The sequence below is a fragment of the Medicago truncatula genome, chromosome 3 (genome assembly GCF_003473485.1).
Source record: "Medicago truncatula cultivar Jemalong A17 chromosome 3, MtrunA17r5.0-ANR, whole genome shotgun sequence".
NCBI classification, from domain to species: domain Eukaryota; kingdom Viridiplantae; phylum Streptophyta; class Magnoliopsida; order Fabales; family Fabaceae; genus Medicago; species Medicago truncatula.
The window spans coordinates 7,353,489-7,372,822 of NC_053044.1; the positions used below are offsets into that span (position 1 = coordinate 7,353,489).

Here is a 19,334-nt window from a genome sequence, read left to right on the forward strand (position 1 = left end):
GATGTTATGTGACTTGTTTTATGATGATTTTGTGAGAAAGTGTTTTTGTTGGTTTAATATTATGAAGAATTTTGGTTCCTGGAATGGAAGAGGTTAATGTTCATGATGAACAGCTATGAACATTCATGATGATTATTGTGTATTTTTTTATTTTTGATCTGAAAAAGTTGAGAGAGATGAAAGATTAGGGTTTCTATGGTGATTGCTGCGGCTGCTACAGTGATTTTTCAGACCCTCTTCCCAATGATTGGACAGTGTATTTATAGTGACAAAATAGGGTTGGCTCTGGTACAGATCAAAGACCAAAATACCCCTGCAGCTGAGACTTGGAGAAAAAGACTTGACAAAAAAATAAAAATAAACAAAAAAGCAAAAAATAATAAAAAATAAAAGTAAACAAATAAAATAAAATAAAAAAGAAGGAGAAGAAAGACCAAAGTCACTTACGTGACTGTCTTCTCTTTTTTTTTTTTTGAAAGTAAAATAATAAAATAAAAATAAAAATAAAAATGAAGATTAAATAAAAATAAAAATAATGTCCCTTCGGAACCAAATGAGGTACTTCAAAGTAACCTCCCTGCCGAAATTTTGTCTGAAATGATTAAAAAAAAACGCGACTTTTAAAATACAATTAGACCTTCTCTTTTTTTTTAAAATGACATGACCGTTACGATTAAAAAGACTATATAACAAAAAAATGCGTCATAAAAATGAAAGTGAGACGGTTTTAATTGTTGTGAAATGCAAACGTTGATTTAAATGTAAAATAAAAAACTTTTTGAATGACTAAAGACAAGAAACACGAATTTTAAATGGTAAAAAAAACGAATAAAAGGGAACGTGAACCATTTTAAAATACGGACAAACGATCTTAAACGGTCCAAAATTGGGGTATGACAGCGAGTGATAGTTTTTTATAGTCCATAAGGACTGGACTGATGTTTTGAAGCCATGGTGCTCCAAGGACTAATTATGTTCCTCCTAGAGGTATATCAAACAGGTCCAGAAAGAAGGAATGACCTTGGATTATGAGTTGTACGTTTGTGTATTTGCGAGTGCACTCGATGGTGTCACCACTACCAACCATGACGCGGAGTGGGGTTGGTGTTGGTGTGGGGGTGAGACCAAGGAATTTGGCTAAACGTGTTTGTATGAAATTGTGTGTACTGCCGCCGTCAACAAGTATAGCCATGGGGTGGTTAGTGATTATTCATGAGAGGCGAATGGTGTTATGTGTTGTAGATCCGGACATGGCATGAAGGCTCAGCTGGGCTGGAGCATCGGTGTCGGACTCGGTGGGGGAAGTAATTTCTTCGAGGGAAGCGGTTGTGAATAGTTCAGTGGGTAAGGTGGTGTCGTCTTCTTCTGAGATGAGAAGGAAGAAACGACCTTTACAACGGTGTCCCGGTGTGAAGCGCTCGTCGCAATTGTAACAAAGGTTACGTTCGCGACGGGAAATCAGATCTTCTGGGGATAGTTTTTTGAAATTGATTTTTGGTGTTGATGTCGAAGGGGGCTGAGGTAATGGTGGAGGGTTTGTAGTGGGTATTGTGGCGGAAGTGGAGGGGGTGTTTGGTGTAGGTGGTGAGTTTGTAAAGGGGGTGAAATTGGTCTTGGGACGGAATGAACGGCGGCGGTCGTTTTGCTTGTCCTCTTGTATCTTGGCTAAGGCGGTGGCATGTGGAATGGATATAGGTTGAAAGGCCTGAGGAGACGAAGCAGCTGAGGAGAAATTGGTGTGGTAATCCCACAATACGATTTGCGATTCTTTCGAAATCGTTGAGATATTTGTTGACTGACCCATTCTGGGTTAGTTTGAACATCGCTCCTCTTGGATCATCATAGAATGAAGGGGCAAATCTGGTCTCGAGAGTCATCAGCAGATCTGGCCATGAGTGGATGAGACCATTTTTGGTCATCCATTGGAACCAACTAAGAGCTGGACCATCCATGTAAAAAGAGGCAATAGTAAGGCGGTCGTTTTCTGGGGTGTTATGGAAGTCGAAAAACTGGGTGATTTTGTAGATCCAACCAACGGCGTCGTTACCGTCGAATCGGGGAACTTCGAGTTTCATATGTGGTCGTGGTGGTGGATGGGGTGGAGGTGGTGGTGGGGTGTTGTAACCGGAAGATTGGTGGCGGAGGGAGGAAAGGTCATCAGCTAAAGCATCAACTTTGGCTGTTAAAGCTGAGATGGCTGATTCAAGAGGTGAAGGGTGTGGCGGCGGTGTGTTTGTCATGATAAGAGAAGGCAATGAAAGCACCAGTGATAAAGTTTACTACTACTGCTATACTATGTTAACTAAGAGACTAAATAAATTGGAAAATTCAATACTCATTTATTTCTCATTCATCCCTTTATACAGCAAGTGAGGCGGTCTAGTGACCCCTTAGTCTTAGGATAAAATGTTGACAGTAAAATAAAGGACAAAAATGATAAATTGACAGCTATGAGTCACTAACAGTTCCTTAGGATAAGCTCTAGTACAAGAATATGCTAGAATATTATTACTTTGGATCAGGGAGACTAGTGACATAGTCATTCAGCTTAATGGGCCTAGAGGTTGCACGCTTTGGACGGCCCACAAGTGTATCAACTCTCTTGATAAGCATGGAGTAAACATGTTTTAACCCTGAATTCATATTATGTTTTGATTTCTACCATTTGGCTGTTAATGTTACCAATGATTTGATAATTGTTACCAATCATTATACTAAATTGTTGTAGTGTTTAGAAGATACGTTGAGGATTATTAGAGATATTTATGCTTTAGAAGGTAGCCATTTTGGATTGAAACCCTAGCGGATACCGTATAAAAAATATATTCGATGATTATTATTAATATGATCAACTGATTATATACAATTATTGGTAAGTTAAAATATAATAACTAACCATGACTCAGAAAGGCTAACCATTGACTAGTGCTACCAAATAAAGACTAATAATATTTACGTAAATAATAAAGATATTATGTCGATATTCTATCGGTACACATTCGCTCATTTCTATGAAAGATTAAAGAAGATATTCAATCATGTGGGAGATGGAAGAAAAAACATTAGAGGTATTCATTGAGAGAATGAAAATTTGACAATGATTGAGACTCCATCGACATACATCTAAAGCAAGTGCTAGTTTGATTGACACTCTATAAGAAAGCATTAGTTGTCTGTTTTTCTCTTTTTGGTGGTGTTTGGGGTTCGAACTCGGACCTTGCATATATTATGTTATGCATTATTCCTATCAACTGAGCTAAGCTCATGATGACGCATTAGTTTTATGTTAATTTCGCCACACAACGACATAGCCTCATTGCTAGAGCTCTCCTCAACGGTTCCGCCAAAAAGAGCAGTAAAAAATGAATCTCACAATATTACAGTTGGATATATAAGACCCTCTAATCCAAATAACATCATGTTCCTCAAATCAAAGAAAGAAGGATCAACCACATGATACTTCAAAATATTTAAATATGTAAATCTCTTAAAGTAGAAAAATGAACTATAGGAAGTAGGAACGATAATTTAGTCAAACAATGGAAGAAAACAAATTTGAAAATATATCTAACTAGTGAAAAGATTTCTCTAAGCAAAAATGTTCTTGGTATGGTGCATCCATGCTCTGAGGATATTTCTCTTGATTCCAATCAATCGGAAAATTTATGCACCATGGATTCCTCTAGCTTCTATATGTCCACCCAGTCTCTCCCTAAAATACATAAAGCCATCAATTATCAAAATTAGATAATTATATCCCAAAACTTATTAGTGATGAAAGTTCCTTACAAAATCAAATTATTGGTGTCACATGAACTCAAATAACCAGGTATGTTTTACTATTGAGGAGGAACCTGTTTGTCAATTTTTTCATATATTCATATGAAAATGAAATTTTGAGCTCTTTAATTTATTAGTATCAGCAACATCATCAAACAAAATCTAACTTATAAATAAAGCAAAAGCCACTAAAAACTTAGGCCTCTTTGCTGATAGTTTTGCTTCTCGTTATTTATTAACAGCATTGCTCTTGAAAGATTGGTTATATTGAATAAGAGAATCACATGATCAACGATAGTTTGGATTTACTCTAAGACAAACGTAAAATAGACATGTTTTGATATAGTTACAAATAATTTGAAATAAACTTCTGCACCTCAAATGTGTAGTTCCTATGACTTAATGCCTAAATGCAAATTCAAGTTAAGCTAAGATGTGATTCAAGATTTTACAATTAAACAGTTTTCACAACTTAGGGGCTCAAGTTTATTTCAGCTAAGAATCTTCTATGAACTAAAAGTACAATTTAGAATTTATCTAAGTCTTACATTTTAGAATCGAAGTACAATTTGTTTCTCCACCTTAGGGAAAGACAAATAGAGGAAGCAAAAATCAAAGTAAACAATTTATCTTTCAAAATTAAAAGGAAGATCTCACCTTTTGAATAATTAACTTGGGCTGAAGGTGAGTTTTGAAGCAAAAAGTCAATTATTCCCTCAGGTATGGATGATGATCTTTTTTTGAAGGCTTCTCGTAACGTGGCAACTTCTTTCTGTGACATGGCAGGATTTAGAGCTAATTTGGAATCTATGAGTGCGTTGGAAAAGCAATATGAAAGTTGTTTCATTTCGACTGTCAATGACTTCAAGTTACGCAAGGAATGGAATTTAACCTTCAACAAATCCGGAACTAAGGAGAGGACCTAAGCAATGAAGTACGACGGTGAATCATGATCAGTTTAATGAAGTCGTATCATATATTCTTTATTACAATAAAACAAAAAATAAAGTCTCAAGACATGCCAATTCAAGGTAGAAAAGAATTACATGGATAAAGAATTTCAAAAGCACACATTCTACAAACCAGCTAAACTAACATTTTAATGCACATATAATTAATATCTTCTAACATACTTGCATACTGTATTAAGGTATACCTGAAGAGTGTCCGAACTGATTTTCAATGATTTGATATCAGTAAGCTCTAGCAACCAACCAAGTAGATTCGAAGGAATTTGTGCAAAATTTTGCAACATATATGCATAAATCTCTACGTGTTTAATAGAACGAAGCTGGCTCCAACTTAGTATCTGAAAAGGAGTACCGACAAAAACAAAGGAACAAAGACTTGGCGTAGATAACTCAATTTTTTGATTGAAATTAGGGAGTTTATAATAAGTTCGGTTTATTGTTAATTTTACAAGCGTGATACTTGATATGCATAGATTTTGTTCACCCAAAATTTTAGAACAAGAAATCCTCAAACTTTTCAACATGGGAAACCCAGAAAAAGGATCAGCTCCACCAAGAAAGGAGACAGACCCTATATGCAAGCGGGTCAGAGATGGCAAATTAAGAGAATTTGGAAATAATATATTCGGTTTGTTATAAATTCTAGTGGAAACATAAAATCTAAGAGATGTTAAAGTGTGACAAGAAAACAAGCATGACGGAAAGTGTTGAATATCACATTTGACATGGATTCGTAATCTCTTGACATTATGTGAAACAACATAATTTAAAATCCGTTCAAGTAGAGGAGGGACTATGATACCGTCACGATCAAGGCTGAGACGGCGCAACGCTGTTGATTCATCATGTAAAGACAAAAACCTAGACACAAATTTTGTGAACCCTTTGCGAGTCTTAAAGAGACAAGGACCTAGTGAAAGAACAGGAACATGCTTCCAGAGATTGTTGTATCTTGTAGACAAAACGCATGTTTGAACGGCTTGTTTGGTATGCAAAGAGGAGAGTATGCGAAGAAGAACACAGTCCGGCAAATCACTGAGTCTGTCTTTCATTTCATCATTGATATAACTTAATCTCTAGTCAAAACTCAAGAGCAATTGTGCGGCGCAAACTAAACAACTAAAGTCGGTGAAAAAGAACGAACCCTAGATTTTTTTGTTACAAGAATGAACCCTAGTTTAAAAGTGAGGCTATTTTTATTTGGGTTAATATGTCTTTACCCCTGTAATTTGGGCGAGTTCCGGTTACCCCCTGTAAAAAAAATAATTTAGATTTCAACCTTGTAAAATAAGACATAGGGTTGGAATCTAAACTTTTTTTTTTTACAGGGGGGAAAACCGGAACTTGTCCAAATTACAGGGTGTAAAGACATATTAACCCTTTTTATTTAGCAAAATTAGAACGCACATGATATAATGGCAATGCAAAAAAATTAATTGTTTCAAAAATAGTGATAATATCAAATTCATAAGCACAATACCTACTATTTTATTAGAAAAGAAGCTATGTGGAGCATTCTACCAAAAAAAAAAAAAACGGCAGAGAACAAATTATATGAAAACAAATAGTATGGATGGCTTTTTAATGTGCACTTTTGGTGGATCGAAGGTTGAGAGGTGGTGGAAGCTGTATGATGCTTCGTTATGAGCTTTTCGAATATGGCTCAGTTTTTGATGTTAGGGACTGGGAGTTTTATTTTAAGGGGTGTTTCTTTGGGGTGAGTAGTGACGATGGGTGGTGGTGGATACTGTTTTTATAGTGCTTGTTTTCTTGAAGAAGTCTGTTTTAGGTGGTGACATGTTTTGGCGGGTTTGTCTTCGGGCGTGTTTTTTAGGGTTGGGTGTTTATTTTTGGGTGTTCCGCCTTTATAAGGTGTCTTTAGTTTGTAATCTCTGTTTCACCGGCGGTCTCTGTTCGTCTTGAGCAGGGATCTGAATGTAATAAAATTTGTCGTTAAAAAAAATAGTATGGATGATACGATCTAAAAATAAAGTTCAATTTAACATTCAAAAGGCATAAATATTTTAATTTTTTTTTTTTATAGAAATTATTATGCTAAGATCAAATAGATCTTATATATTTGAATTGTGGTCAAGAACTCCACAAAACTTATGAACAATAAGCAAGTAAAATCACAATTTTGCAATCCTTCAAGGATGATTTAATATTAAATCTTAGTTCTTTAGGAACTATATTTCAAATCTTTATAAACAATTATCAAGAAAATTCGTTTTTTGAGCAATCATTTAGGGATCTTAAGAAAAAAACAAATTAATTCTTCGAAAATTAGATTACAATCTCAACTTGTAACTCTTCAATACCATTTTTTTTTTTAAAAATAATACAAAGATAAAATAGAAATTATTTTCAACCATAAATATATCAACACCAAAGAAGATCATAATTTTTGCTATCATTCAAGGATGCTTGATATTAAATATTTAGTTCTTGAAGAACTATATATATATATATATATATATATATATATATATCTTAAACCTTGATAAAAATTTGATTGTTTTCAATATTTCAAATATATATCTCAAACCTTGATAAAAATTTGATTGTTTGCAATCTTTCAAGGATGCTTTAAACTTAACTTTTTTTTTTGTTCTTCATGAATTATATTACCCATGATCTTCATAATGATCAAGAACAATTCTTTCTTTGCGCAATCCTTCAGAGATGCTTTAAACTTAACTTTTTTTAGTTCTCCAGGAATTATTTTACACATGATCTTCATAATGATCAAGAACAATTCTTTCCTTACGCAATCCTTCTCGGATACTTGATATTAAATTATTCAAAAATTTATTAAGAATATCAAACATATGCAAGTCTTAACAAATAAAATTCAATAAAAAGTTATATTACAAATATAAAAGATTAACATGATAAAACTATAAATTCAGTAAATGTTAACGAAGACCTAGTTCTTCAAGAACTCACCATAAACCTCTATCGAAAATGACAAAAGAAAATCACAATATTTTTATTTGCAATCTATTACGAATGTCTGATATAAAATTATTAGTTCTTCTAAAACTATACCTCTGAAGAAGAAGAAAAATTCGTTCTTTGAGCAATCCTTTCGAAAAAGCTTCGGTGTTAAATTCTTCTGGAATTTAACAGGGATAAACAATGGAAGATATGATAATTATAGAAGTGAAACAACTTTTTCAACAAAATTTATGTGCCAAACAAAAGTTATATAACTATAGATATGAATGAGATTAGAACCTTCATACTCGTGGTTATCTAAATGTTGTTTCCTAAAAGAGATGTAGATATTCATATTATAATTACTAGCGGAAAGACGCGCATGAAGTGCCCGTCTCTCCGCTCTTTCTACTGCGCTTACGCATGTGATTATTTTATTATGTTTATTTGTATAATTTCGATTAATTTTTTTAAATATTAATGCAAATTATTGATATATTGATTTATAAACAAAATATTGTCAAGGCATATAACAAAATTATTTATGAACTCAACATATTTTAGTTTGTCTGCATATAAAATAAAGATAAAATGATGATATTTTATTGTTTATTCTAATAGTAAATAGTAACATCATAACATAAATGTATAAATGACATGTTATGTAAAAGAAAGATTGCTATGATTGTGATAAAAGAATATCTTTAAAAACTACATTTTTCGTAAAGTCTCCATTTTCTCTTTCTATTTTCCCTTCTTTAATGAAAACTTTTGTTGAATTTTGAGAAACACCTCTTGATAAAGCTACATATAATTGACCATGGGTGAAAAAATGTCGTGGAAGATAGATTTTGACATTGAGAATGGTCTGCCCTCGTGACTTATTTATGGTAATAGCAAAACTTAGTCGAACCGGAAATTGTTTTCTAATAAGCACAAAGGGAAGGCTTGAACTCACATTTATTTTTAATTTAATTATTTTGGGCAAAAATGATGTTTTTCCATCATTGCTTCCTGTTAGGATTTTCACATCTAACATATTCTTAAATAAACCACGACATAACAACCGTGTCCCATTACACAGACCATATCTAGGTCTATGTTTCGCAACAACATCAAAGGTGCACCTTTTTTTACCTTTAAAATATGTAGTGGGATACTTCCCTGAGCAATTGAGTTTAGGAATATCTGTTGATATAAGTTATGAGTATCCCTTTCAACCTCGTCAAATGAACAAATTAAGTTCTTCTCCTAGAAACTGTAACACCCCGTTTTCCCAACGTGAAAATTTCATTTATTTAATCAGAGTAATTCACCTAAACGGAATGTCACATTCTTTTCTTAAAATCATAAACTGTATAAATAACTATTTATCCTTTAAAATTCAATAACTAAAAAGTCTTTAATAGTTCGCAGCGGAAATTATTCAATAATCAAAACAGTCTTTGGCACTAAAGCCTCTTTACAATTATGTCATAAAAATCCATTCTAAAAACATAGTCATAACTCTTCAAAAACAATACGTAAGGAATAGAAAGCAATAACAAATTCCCATCCCGTTACGTATCAGAGCACCTAAAGACACTTGAGCCACCACTCCTACTAATCATTAATACCTGCAAGTTACTCATACGAAGAGCAACATTTTCAAGCAGAAGGGGTGAGATTTCACAAAACAATAATATCAAGCATATAATTCAATAATTATATTTAACAACACAAATAACTTCATCTATTAGTAATAATAATTCTTCATGTAATAATTCTTAATAACTCAACCAACTTCTAATCATCATTTAACACATATTAACCAAATCGTAACAAACATAGATCATCACATCATAGTCATAGTTCATATACAGCATAACAACATCTTAATTCTAATTCATATACAACATAACAACATCATTAATTCATAATAATAATTATTCATCAAACATCTCATTATCAATTCATTAATAAAAGACAACTTATCAATTTAACATAAACATCATCAAGTACACTTAACAACTCATAGATATCATCATGTAATCATCATCACTAATAACTTTAAAACAACACAATATAATCATCTCTTATTAATAGTAATAATTATCTACATCATAACATAAACATCTTCTTATAATAATATAACAACAACGTAACATGATATTCACTTAATAATAATAATAATTATATATACATCATCTCGTCATAATATAATAATATAACAACAACATAGCATGATATTCACTTAATAATAATAATAATTATATATACATCATCTCGTCATAATATAATAATATAACAACAACATATTCATCTTCTTGTATTAATATAACAACAACGTATTCATCATCTTATGAAAATATAATCAACACATACTAACACCAAAATCAACATCATAAATCTTCAACATAAACATCTTAAACAATATCATCTTAAACATCATAGCATCTTTGATAAACAATTACCAAGTAATCACAACATTCGATCATCATCAATAACATAACATAATATTCACTTAATAATATTAATCATATATAGAACAACATATTCATCACTTAATAGTAACAATTATACACAACATCATAACAACTTAACAATATCATAATCATTATCTTAAACAACATAGCAACGTAACAATATCATAATCAATATCTTAAACAACGTAGCAACATAACAGTATCAAAATCAACATGTTAAACAACATAGCAACATAACAATATCATAATCAATATTTTAAACAACGTAGCAACATAACAATATCATAATCAACATGTTAAACAACATAGCAATATTTTAGTCAACATCATATAATTCACATCGTATAATCTTCGTAGGTACTTCTTTAACAACACATAGGTAGAACACAACTCGACAAACTCATGGATGATAATTCATCGACAACTTAACAACTCATGGATGATAATTCATCAACAACGACCTTGACTCGACATATGCGACAATGCAACTTAGACACTTATATGCATGTGGTACCAATCGTCATCATAAGTATTAATATACTTTTATCGTGCGGAGGACAAAGCTCCTAAAACGTGCGGAGGACAAAGCTCCTAATCGTGGTGAGGACAAAGCTCAATGAAATGCTATGCATGGACTCTTAACAACAAAACACCGTAATCATCGTAATCAACATATCATCATGCATCCAATAATTTGGAGCTAAACGTCATCATTTCAAAATATATATATATAAACATCATGCACTTAGTTAAATAACAGCAGTAGCACAGTCAAATCACACAACAATAGAGAGATATCAATATATCAATTGCAATTCACAACATAACAATATTAATGTGAAGCATCAACAACTTAAACATCAAACATCTTCCACATAAGGCATATAAATATTTCACATAACCAACAACAGCAACATAGGCGACACATAAACATCTCAGGATATAACAATATCAAATGATAATCAACAACAACTCATGTAACTTAGTTAAATAACAATAGCAGCATAATCAGATTATATCAACAGCTTAATACCAATTCATTTTCAACAACTTCCTGATCATTCAATAATAATTCAAGTAATGCAATCAATCAATAAATCACATTATAAACACTTAGCATTTCAATATAGCTTCACAATTCACAATCATTATCTTTAATAGGTCACACTATGTACCTAAAGTTCATTTCTAACCAATTCAAGCAACTCAAGTCTCACAATGCACTAAAAACACTCAATTCTGGAAGTGCTCGCGAGGCGAGAGCATCTGCTCGCCGTGGCGAGTACAAGCCAACTTTCCAACTAAGGTTGTTCTAGGTTCAATCTCGTTCTAAATCATTCTCTAATCAATAGTGGGCACCTAAAGGTACTCAAAGGCATCTAAGGTTCAACTCAAAAGGTCGAAACACAAAATCTAACATGCTCTCTGCCTTAGCTCGCTATGGCGAGTAAGGTTGCTCGCAATGACGAGCAATACCAAAACACTCGCAAGGCGAAGGGGAAGGCTCGCGTGGCGAGCGATGAAGATCATCACTCGCGAGGCGAGGATCATAGCTCGCCGTGGCGAGCGATGAATCTAGGCTCGGACATGATGCACTTTCTACACGAAAATCATCATCTAACAAGGTTCTAAGCCTAATTTCAATTCCAGAATTCATCTAAATCATTATCTAAGGTCTAAGGACAGTTTCTACATCTTTTTAACAAGTTTCCACCGTTTAATCATCAATTCTATCAATTTGACCTAATTTCCGATTCTTCTTAAACTCATCCTAATTCATGTTAAACTTAACCATTGATTCACATACTTAATAGAATTGCAAAGTTAGTCTCACCCTTACCTTATAATTAGGAAATCGCAGCCCCTCTAGGTCTCTCCCTCTTCTCTTGGCTTTTCTCCCTTTTCCCCAGAAGCAGTCGTACGTACGTTATGTTTTTCTAAACTAGGTCTCTCCTATTTATATAAATCTTTAACCTACTTATTTTTCTCTTAAATCCAAATATTAATATTCTATCCCAATATATATATATATATATATATATATATATATAAAATGTTTCTATAACAATAATAAATAACAATTATATCTCTATAACATACATATATATATATATATATATATATATATATATATTTCCTTAACAAATCATACATATTTCTACAATAAATAACATTTATTTCTATAACAAATCACATTATACATTTCTAAATCAAATAACATATATTATATTTTTAAATCAAATAGCATATATATATTTCTAGATCAAATAACTTATATATTTCTAAATCAAATAACATATATATTATATTAATAAATATATAACATATATCATAACAAAATATCACTCATCAAAATAAATCATATAAATCACACAAATCATATAAGTATATTCTAAACTCATTTAAAATAATCAAATAATTAGAGAGGGCGTTACAACTCTCCCCCCCTTAAAAGAATTTCGTCCTCGAAATTCAAGCACACAAGAAATAAACTCAATTATTGTATAACCATACTAAACCATATATAGTTAAATAGAAACATCAACAAAACATGCAAACCACATCAAAGTTAGTCAATCAAACATGATCACATAATAAACATAACTATTAATCAGAAACACAACAACAACTAATCAAACAGCATAAAGGTAGTAATATAACTATTACTAAAACTCGACACAACTCTTCTAATTGGCCGGACAGACCGACCAGCTCTGATACCAATTGTAACACCCCGTTTTCCCAACGTGAAAATTTCATTTATTTAATCAGAGTAATTCACCTAAACGGAATGTCACATTCTTTTCTTAAAATCATAAACTGTATAAATAACTATTTATCCTTTAAAATTCAATAACTAAAAAGTCTTTAATAGTTCGCAGCGGAAATTATTCAATAATCAAAACAGTCTTTGGCACTAAAGCCTCTTTACAATTATGTCATAAAAATCCATTCTAAAAACATAGTCATAACTCTTCAAAAACAATACGTAAGGAATAGAAAGCAATAACAAATTCCCATCCCGTTACGTATCAGAGCACCTAAAGACACTTGAGCCACCACTCCTACTAATCATTAATACCTGCAAGTTACTCATACGAAGAGCAACATTTTCAAGCAGAAGGGGTGAGATTTCACAAAACAATAATATCAAGCATATAATTCAATAATTATATTTAACAACACAAATAACTTCATCTATTAGTAATAATAATTCTTCATGTAATAATTCTTAATAACTCAACCAACTTCTAATCATCATTTAACACATATTAACCAAATCGTAACAAACATAGATCATCACATCATAGTCATAGTTCATATACAGCATAACAACATCTTAATTCTAATTCATATACAACATAACAACATCATTAATTCATAATAATAATTATTCATCAAACATCTCATTATCAATTCATTAATAAAAGACAACTTATCAATTTAACATAAACATCATCAAGTACACTTAACAACTCATAGATATCATCATGTAATCATCATCACTAATAACTTTAAAACAACACAATATAATCATCTCTTATTAATAGTAATAATTATCTACATCATAACATAAACATCTTCTTATAATAATATAACAACAACGTAACATGATATTCACTTAATAATAATAATAATTATATATACATCATCTCGTCATAATATAATAATATAACAACAACATAGCATGATATTCACTTAATAATAATAATAATTATATATACATCATCTCGTCATAATATAATAATATAACAACAACATATTCATCTTCTTGTATTAATATAACAACAACGTATTCATCATCTTATGAAAATATAATCAACACATACTAACACCAAAATCAACATCATAAATCTTCAACATAAACATCTTAAACAATATCATCTTAAACATCATAGCATCTTTGATAAACAATTACCAAGTAATCACAACATTCGATCATCATCAATAACATAACATAATATTCACTTAATAATATTAATCATATATAGAACAACATATTCATCACTTAATAGTAACAATTATACACAACATCATAACAACTTAACAATATCATAATCATTATCTTAAACAACATAGCAACGTAACAATATCATAATCAATATCTTAAACAACGTAGCAACATAACAGTATCAAAATCAACATGTTAAACAACATAGCAACATAACAATATCATAATCAATATTTTAAACAACGTAGCAACATAACAATATCATAATCAACATGTTAAACAACATAGCAATATTTTAGTCAACATCATATAATTCACATCGTATAATCTTCGTAGGTACTTCTTTAACAACACATAGGTAGAACACAACTCGACAAACTCATGGATGATAATTCATCGACAACTTAACAACTCATGGATGATAATTCATCAACAACGACCTTGACTCGACATATGCGACAATGCAACTTAGACACTTATATGCATGTGGTACCAATCGTCATCATAAGTATTAATATACTTTTATCGTGCGGAGGACAAAGCTCCTAAAACGTGCGGAGGACAAAGCTCCTAATCGTGGTGAGGACAAAGCTCAATGAAATGCTATGCATGGACTCTTAACAACAAAACACCGTAATCATCGTAATCAACATATCATCATGCATCCAATAATTTGGAGCTAAACGTCATCATTTCAAAATATATATATATAAACATCATGCACTTAGTTAAATAACAGCAGTAGCACAGTCAAATCACACAACAATAGAGAGATATCAATATATCAATTGCAATTCACAACATAACAATATTAATGTGAAGCATCAACAACTTAAACATCAAACATCTTCCACATAAGGCATATAAATATTTCACATAACCAACAACAGCAACATAGGCGACACATAAACATCTCAGGATATAACAATATCAAATGATAATCAACAACAACTCATGTAACTTAGTTAAATAACAATAGCAGCATAATCAGATTATATCAACAGCTTAATACCAATTCATTTTCAACAACTTCCTGATCATTCAATAATAATTCAAGTAATGCAATCAATCAATAAATCACATTATAAACACTTAGCATTTCAATATAGCTTCACAATTCACAATCATTATCTTTAATAGGTCACACTATGTACCTAAAGTTCATTTCTAACCAATTCAAGCAACTCAAGTCTCACAATGCACTAAAAACACTCAATTCTGGAAGTGCTCGCGAGGCGAGAGCATCTGCTCGCCGTGGCGAGTACAAGCCAACTTTCCAACTAAGGTTGTTCTAGGTTCAATCTCGTTCTAAATCATTCTCTAATCAATAGTGGGCACCTAAAGGTACTCAAAGGCATCTAAGGTTCAACTCAAAAGGTCGAAACACAAAATCTAACATGCTCTCTGCCTTAGCTCGCTATGGCGAGTAAGGTTGCTCGCAATGACGAGCAATACCAAAACACTCGCAAGGCGAAGGGGAAGGCTCGCGTGGCGAGCGATGAAGATCATCACTCGCGAGGCGAGGATCATAGCTCGCCGTGGCGAGCGATGAATCTAGGCTCGGACATGATGCACTTTCTACACGAAAATCATCATCTAACAAGGTTCTAAGCCTAATTTCAATTCCAGAATTCATCTAAATCATTATCTAAGGTCTAAGGACAGTTTCTACATCTTTTTAACAAGTTTCCACCGTTTAATCATCAATTCTATCAATTTGACCTAATTTCCGATTCTTCTTAAACTCATCCTAATTCATGTTAAACTTAACCATTGATTCACATACTTAATAGAATTGCAAAGTTAGTCTCACCCTTACCTTATAATTAGGAAATCGCAGCCCCTCTAGGTCTCTCCCTCTTCTCTTGGCTTTTCTCCCTTTTCCCCAGAAGCAGTCGTACGTACGTTATGTTTTTCTAAACTAGGTCTCTCCTATTTATATAAATCTTTAACCTACTTATTTTTCTCTTAAATCCAAATATTAATATTCTATCCCAATATATATATATATATATATATATATATATATATATATAAAATGTTTCTATAACAATAATAAATAACAATTATATCTCTATAACATACATATATATATATATATATATATATATATATATATATATTTCCTTAACAAATCATACATATTTCTACAATAAATAACATTTATTTCTATAACAAATCACATTATACATTTCTAAATCAAATAACATATATTATATTTTTAAATCAAATAGCATATATATATTTCTAGATCAAATAACTTATATATTTCTAAATCAAATAACATATATATTATATTAATAAATATATAACATATATCATAACAAAATATCACTCATCAAAATAAATCATATAAATCACACAAATCATATAAGTATATTCTAAACTCATTTAAAATAATCAAATAATTAGAGAGGGCGTTACAGAAACTGATTGATAATTAATATTTAATATAGTGCTAACAATATTTTTTTTTTAAATATTTTGAGTCTTAATCTTTTTTTTAGAGGATTTAAACCAATTTTTAACATTATTTTTTGTTCACGTTTGTTACTAATCTTTTTTTTTTAGGGGATTTTTAAAGTCCAACCTTTAACATTATATTTTGCTCACATTTGTTATTAATCTTTTTTTTTTTCAGAAGATTTAAAGTCCAATCTTTAACATTATTTATTGCTCAAGTTTGTTACTAATCTTTTTTAAAGTATGTAAAGTCATATCTTTAACATTATTATTTTTTACTCACGTTTGATACTAATATTTTTTTTAGAGGATTTAAAGTCCAATTTTAACATTATTATGTGCTCACATTTGTTACTAATCTTTTTTAGAGGATTTAAAGTCAAATCTTTAACAATATTTTTTTCTCACGTTCGTTACTAATATTTTTTTTTTAGAGATTTTAAAGTCCAATCTTTAACATTATTTGTTGCTCACGTTTGTTACCAATCTTTTTTTAGAGGATCTAAAGTCAAATATTAACCATTATTTTGTTGCTCACGTTTGTTACAATTGATTAAAGGCTAAGGAAGAATAACTCATATTAATAAAATAATATGGAAATACTTTTTTTTTTTTGTGGAAGTAATAAAATAATATGGAAATATTGTTTTTTATGGAAGGGATATGAAAGTTCTTGGCAATTTTTGTCGGTTGTATTGAGGGGAGCAACACAGATGTACAACATAAAATCGGCTGATAAAAAAGTAACATGAGTATTTATTGTGTGCTAGTTTTTTGTGAGTTTAATTTGGGGTTAACGGAGGTAAAAGAGGATTAACGGGGACAATTAGTAACATGGACTAGTAATACACGTGTTATTTTATAATTTGCTAACAGTAAGAACAGTTCATAAGGAATTGTGTGTAAGTTTTCTCCTTACATTAAATTTATTATTATATATTTGTTACATGTGTTATTTGTATTTAAAATTAAAATTAAAAATTAAGTGTATTTTTGGAAAGAAAAGTCAAACCCAAAAGTGTGCTGAAAGGGGTAGTTTTCTTTATATATAGTATAGATATAGATATATTTGTTACAAGTGTTATTTGTATTTAAAATTAAAATTAAAAATTAAGGGTATTTTTGGAAAGAAAAGTCCAACGCAAAAGTGTGCTGAAAGGAGTATTTTTCTTTATATATAGTATAGATAATATGAAAATACTGTTTTTTGTGGAAGTAATAAAATAATATGGAAACACAGTTTTTTTTGTGGAAGGGATATGAAAATACTTGACAATTTTTGTCGATGTATTAAGGGGAACAACACAGATGTACAACATATAAAATAAGCTGATAAAAAAGTAACACAAGTTTTTGTTTTGTGCTAATTTTTTGTGAGTTTTATTTGTGATTAACGGAGGTAAAGGGTTAACCGGGACAATTAGTGACATGAATCATTAATTCACGTGTTATTTTATAATTGACTAACAGAACAATTCATAAGGAATTGTGTGGAAGTTTTCTCCTTAAATTAAATTTATATTATCTATTTGTTACATGTGTTATTTATATTTAAAATTAAAATTAAAAATTAAGGATATTTTTGGAAAGAAAAGTCCAACCCAAAAGTGTGCTGAAAAGGGTAATTTTTTTAATTTTTTAATTTTTTTTATGTATAGTATAGATTATAGATATAACTAAAGAAAATGGTTCAAAAAAGTAAAGAAAAAAAGAAAATGGTTCGAAAGGTTTACCACAAGGATTATCAGTCTGTGTGTTACCGAATTATATGCCCTAGTTCTTCTTTCAAACAAAACTACAATGTTCCAAATAATTGAATCTCAAATGTTTAGCATCGTGTTGATAACGTGTTACGAAATTAATCTAAAGTATTCTAAGATATTGTATAATATAGAAGATCGTAGCTAGAGAGAAAGCGATAAAGAGATAACAAATGTTGTATTACTTCTCAAGTATGTTCTTTACCGGCAATGTTGGTCCTATTTATAGGATACAAAAGTTGTAACTTACAAGTACATGAAGAATCATGAGACTAAATATCAATAAGAATGAATAAAGACATTTAGTCATAGAAATTAAGGGATATAAAAGGTCTAGGGAAAATGGACATCCACATCATATTAATATTATTCATAACACATATATATTAAACTAAATTATAGACGGACAACATTGTTCATCTCATGCCAAACATGTGATAAACATAAAATAAAAATAATTTTTTATGATATGAAATATAATGGTTAAAAATTTACCTTTTAAAATGAGTAATACAAAGTTTAAACTTCGAACCCTACCTGTTGCAATGCATTGTTCATTGTTTCTACGAATTGAGCTATGTGCTCAAGGACAAAAAATACTTATTCCATAGTTACCTTTTTAAATGAACTTATTCTTCTGTCACTTACTTTGAGGAGTATTCTTAAATTAACGAAATTTTTTTATATTATTTTTAAATTTTAGAAATACTCAAATCTCTTTCTTTCCGGTTTTTTCTCCATCCCAAACTTTAATCGTCACCATTTTTTTTCCTTTTGATTTTTCGAAAAGATGTGGTTTAGGGTCAATTACGATATTCTTTCGTTTGATTTCTTGTCTTATTGTTGTTTGTTTTAGATTTCTCGACTTTGTGTGGTCTGTTTTAGATTTCACATCTTAGTGCAGTGTTTATTTGATTAACGTTTAAAAATTAGTTTAGATTTAGTGCAGATTCAATCAATGATTTTAACTTTGTCATTGTTGTAGATCGAGAGACTTGAGTAT

General features: G+C 30.7%; 1 protein-coding gene across 1 annotated transcript; it reads right to left on the bottom strand.

Annotated features, from left to right (window-relative positions):
• Window positions 1–3,663: 3,663 nt before the first annotated feature.
• Window positions 3,664–5,803, bottom strand: LOC112420050 (F-box/FBD/LRR-repeat protein At1g51370). The gene is made up of 4 exons (XM_024778655.1): window positions 5,554–5,803; window positions 5,201–5,322; window positions 4,914–5,089; window positions 3,664–3,712 (listed from the first exon to the last, which is right to left on the bottom strand). The coding sequence occupies exons 1-4, from the start codon at window positions 5,801–5,803 to the stop codon at window positions 3,664–3,666; spliced, it is 597 nt and encodes a 198-aa protein (XP_024634423.1).
• Between the last annotated feature and the right edge of the window lie 13,531 nt (window positions 5,804–19,334).